Source organism: Microtus ochrogaster, unplaced genomic scaffold (assembly GCF_000317375.1).
Source record: "Microtus ochrogaster isolate Prairie Vole_2 unplaced genomic scaffold, MicOch1.0 UNK8, whole genome shotgun sequence".
Lineage (NCBI taxonomy): Eukaryota > Metazoa > Chordata > Mammalia > Rodentia > Cricetidae > Microtus > Microtus ochrogaster.
The window spans coordinates 1,080,313-1,084,703 of record NW_004949106.1 but is presented as its reverse complement, the minus strand read 5'-3'; the positions used below and the strand labels follow the sequence as shown (position 1 = coordinate 1,084,703).

Below are 4,391 nucleotides of genomic sequence, written 5' to 3'. Positions count from 1 at the left end.
GCATTATTTATTTAATAACGTGTATAAATCACTCTACAATTAAGAGGCTTACGCAAACTATTCATTTGCTTATCTCTCCCCGTTTCCGTGGGTTAGGACTTTAGGAACTGCTTAGGGAGACTGTTCCGTTTTAGGGTCTTTGATGAGGTACCCAGAGTCGGCTGGGGCCAATTGAAGGCTTGATGGAGATTGGAGGAGCCTTTCATTGGCTGGCTGGAAGAAAGCTGACGCTGGAGGCTGGGGAGAGGCTTCAGTCTTCCCTTACGTGGTCCAGGACCACGCCTTTTGTGTTATAGTACCGGTTTTCCCAGAATCAGTCACGTGAAGGCAAGACAGGGCCAGGAGGAGGCTTTTAAAAAAATCCATTGCTGGGGCTCAAATGCTAGGCCTCGCGCACGCTAAGCAGGCTTCCTCAACCAGCCACGCCCCTGGGTCCCAGGTTCGTTTGCTTTAGGTGGGTTCCGTCCGGGGTCCCGTCGAATCTGCTGGTAGCCGTGGACAGGGAAGGAGGTGTAGCGGGAGTGCTCCTTTGTGAGAAGCCTGGGATATGAACGTCACATGCTTCATTACTTCTGAATTGGGAGGCCTCAGAGCGTCGTTACACAGAAACAGAGATGTGATGGAGATAGATAATGCTAGGAGTCTCTTTGGCTCGTCTCGCTTAGGTGTTTGTTTTCTGTTTTCCCCAGAATATCTTCGCAGGACCTTCACATCCCTGGGCTATCACGTCCATCCTTTCTTGTTTCCCAGCGCGGAAGAGATAATTAAGATTCTCCACCGGTTTGCCGGTCTGCCCCAACACAGAGACTATGACAGCTTCGCGTGCGTTCTAGTGAGCCGGGGAGTCTCCCAAAGGATGATGGGTGTGGATCAGGCTCCCACGGGGTTCTCCTTGGATCATGTCAAGAGCATATTCATGGGGGACGCGTGCTCTCCTCTAAGAGGGAAGCCAAAGCTCTTCTTTATTCAGAGCTACGAGGTGTTAAGTAGCCAGTTGGAAGACAGCAGCCTAGAGGTAGATGGGCCGGCAGTAAGAAGCTTAGACTCTAAGACCCTGAGTCCTGGCCCCTGCATGGTCCACCGCGAAGCTGACATCTTCTGGAGCCTGTGCACGGCGGACGTCTCCCAGGTAGAGCAGCCCACCAGCTCATCCTCCGTGTACCTGCAGAACCTCTCCCGGCAGCTGGAACAAGAAAGGTAAGCACTGCGGTCCTGACTTCCACCTTGATCCTTGACCATCTACCACAATGGAGATGACCACTGTGCTCTGTCTGATGACCTGCCAAAGAAAAAGTAATCCCTGCTAGGGTTACTTTGGGATGTGATAGAGATTCAGATAGCGCTATCATCTCTTTGCTTGTTTGAATGTATTTCTTATACTCTGCTAACATGAATTAAGCGTTACCCTAGGTGTGTGTTGTAGAAAAAGTACAGTGTGTTTACTGTAGGGTTCAGGTTTGGTCTCTTTGCATAGATGCTTCCACTGAGGGTCTTGGCTTCCATGACTATAGACATTAAAAAAATTATTTGTTTATTACATATACAGTATTCTCAGTATTCTCTGTGTGTGTATGTCTGCAGGCCAGAAGAGGACACCACATCTCATTACAGATGGTTGTGAACCATCATGTGGTTGCTGGGAACTGAACTCAGGACCTTTGGAAGGGCAGGCAGTGCTCTTAACCACTGAGCCATCTCTCCAGCCTGACTATAGACATTTTTGATGTTTATTAGGAGTTATTTCCCCCAAAGGATCCATTATTGTCCTGGAAGCCACAACATCCTTCAGATATAAGATGAATTGACCTTTTTTTTATTGGCCCCCTAATTACAATGAGCTACTGCTCAAAGGTTTGCATTGTGAGGCCCCCAGACGTTTGTCTAGTTTCTCTCCCTAGTCTCCTCCGTGGCCTGCTGGGAATGCTGCAGCCTTCTAAAGGAGATGCTTCAGGGGCCGGGAGCAAGCACTGGCTTTTGACAGTCTTCCCGTCTTTGCATGTGCGATCCAGGTGGCTTATCACCTAGCTGGTGTGTTCTCAGTAAAAATCCAGCTGTCTCCGTGGAAGGAGACTCTGCCAACTTGTTTGGATTGTTTGCTAAACATCTCCCGGAATACTTTAAAAAGGGTGGGTTTCCAAGAATGCTCACACCTGCTGGCTCTTCTCGCCCTGTTGGCATTTGCGTGGCATGAAAATTCGCCTTTCTCTTTCCCTCCAGGAAACGCCCACTCGTGGACCTCCACGTCGAGCTCATGGACAAAGTTTATGCCTGGAACAGCAGAGTTTCTTCTAAGGAGAAATACTATCTGAGCCTGCAGCACACCCTGCGAAAGAAGCTCGTCTTATCTACGTGAAAACCGGAAGCCCTCCAGGTTCTTGGAGCATAGGCCAGGGTGCCTTAGAGCTGGCAAACCTTCTGGTCGCTTGGGTGCAGGCCTTGAAGGTCATACTGGCTCTGGTTTTGGAGCAAGCCCTGCTTTCTGATTCTCTTGTGAACAGGCATCAGCTGTAGCCCAGCTGCCATGAACCACACCACTTCAGCCGCCATGCGTCCCCACTGGGATGGCAAAGTGAGCCTCTCCTCCTTAAGTTCCTGGACCAGATGTTTTAGTACAATGTGGAGAATGGTAAGATATAATCCCATTGCTTCTTGGGGTTATCTACCAAGATGTACTATGTTATTCTAAGAGTTATAGTCTGTGGTTCAAGATTTGAACTATGACACTTGAGGAGTGTACCTTAAGGAGGAGACTGGCCTGGGTTCATCACCTATTTGGGAAAATTGTTTCTGTGTCAAGGGTCATTAAATTATTAGCTTATTAAGTTATTAGAAGTATCCATTGCCTCATGAACTTCTTCGCATTATTGCTCTTGAATGTGAATATTGGATTTGAATTTTTGTGAGCTAGCTTTACGTAGTTTTGGGGGGTTTTGTTTTGTTTTTTGGTTTTGTTTGTTTGTTTGTTTGTTTTTTTGAGACAGGGTTTCTCCGGTGGTTTTGGAGTCTGTCCTGGAACTAGCTCTTGTAGACCAGGCTGGTCTCAAACTCACAGAGATCCACCTGCCTCTGCCTCCCAAGTACTGGGATTAAAGGCGTGAGCCACCACCGTTTGGCTTTTCTTCCAAACACAAATTTTATTACGTATGTTTAAAATTTACAATATGATGTTTTGGAGCACATAGAGACTGAAAAAGGTCAACCACAGTAAAACAAATCGGCTAACCTATAATTTCATATAGTTTTCTGTGACAGGAGAGGACTATGTCTATTTATTTATTAAATACTATTGAAACAAGTGTTGTAATAGGAGCAGTGGGCTGCTTCCCGCCACCCGGCTAGCTTTACCCGAAATAATTACATGGAAACTGTATTTTTTTTAAACTGTATTCTTTTAAACACTGCCTGGCTCATTAGTTCCAGCCTCTTATTGGCTAGCTCTTACATATTAATCTAACCCATTTCTAATAATCTGTGTAGCCCAGGATGTGGCTTACCAGGGAAGATCTTAACCTGCATCTCTCTGGAGTGGGAGAATCATGGTGACTGCCTGACTCAGCTTCTTTCTCCCAGCATTCTGTTCTGTCTACACTGCCTACCTAATTTTCTATCCTATCAGAGGCCAAGCAGTTTCTTTATTACTTAACCAATGAAACAACAGATAGAAAGATGACCCTCCTTCATCAAACAAGTTTGGAATTGTAGCAAAAGTCCTGTTGTACCAGTAATAGGGTGGGTGAGGCCAGAGGAAAACAAGGGCCAGTCTCGGGTTTAGTATGTAGTAGCCATGTGATGAGATTGTGTGTGTGTGTGGGGGGGGGGTAACCACCTTCCCCACCCCCAGCATCTTCCAAAATCTCAGACAGAGTGTAGGAATATGTATGTCACTGTGCTCACAGAGAAGCACTGGAGAAACCAGAAGTGTTTAAACATGCAGGGTTGCCTGTCTGTCAAAAGTTGACTGAGGTTTCTGTCCCACCTGGTCCTGCAGTTGTTCACTCACAGAGAAATACACAGAGGCCTACATTAATTATAAACTGATTGGCCCAGTATCTCAGACTCTTCTTATTAACTAGCTCTTATAACTTATAGTAGCCCATAATTTGTGTCTGTGTTTGCCACGTGGCTCGGTACCTTTTTAGGTGAGGCAGTCACATCTTGCTTAGTCATCCTGCCTGTACTTCCTGCCCTGGCTACTGGCCAATCAGCATTTATTAAAATACGATTGACAGGGGGTACAGACCATGGTCCCACGGCAGTCAAAATTAGAGGATATGCAACCCATTTTCCTCCCAGAAGACTGGGAAACTGGTGGCTAATAGCCTGGTGACCCCTGTACTGTCTGTACAGCCAGGCCACACTGCCTCCCAAAGACCCAGATGTTTATCTATGTC

The 4,391-nt window shown here is 46.7% G+C and overlaps 1 protein-coding gene across 1 annotated transcript in view; it reads left to right on the top strand.

Moving 5' to 3' along the window:
- The window catches only part of Cflar (CASP8 and FADD like apoptosis regulator), a 47,944-nt gene extending 44,951 nt beyond the window's left edge, over positions 1 to 2,993 (top strand). Inside the window, 2 exon segments of the mRNA XM_026788834.1 lie at positions 690 to 1,197; positions 2,218 to 2,993. Coding sequence (XP_026644635.1) covers positions 690 to 1,197; positions 2,218 to 2,353 — 644 coding nt within the window. The 3' untranslated portion in view covers positions 2,354 to 2,993.
- The last annotated feature ends 1,398 nt before the right edge of the window (positions 2,994 to 4,391 follow it).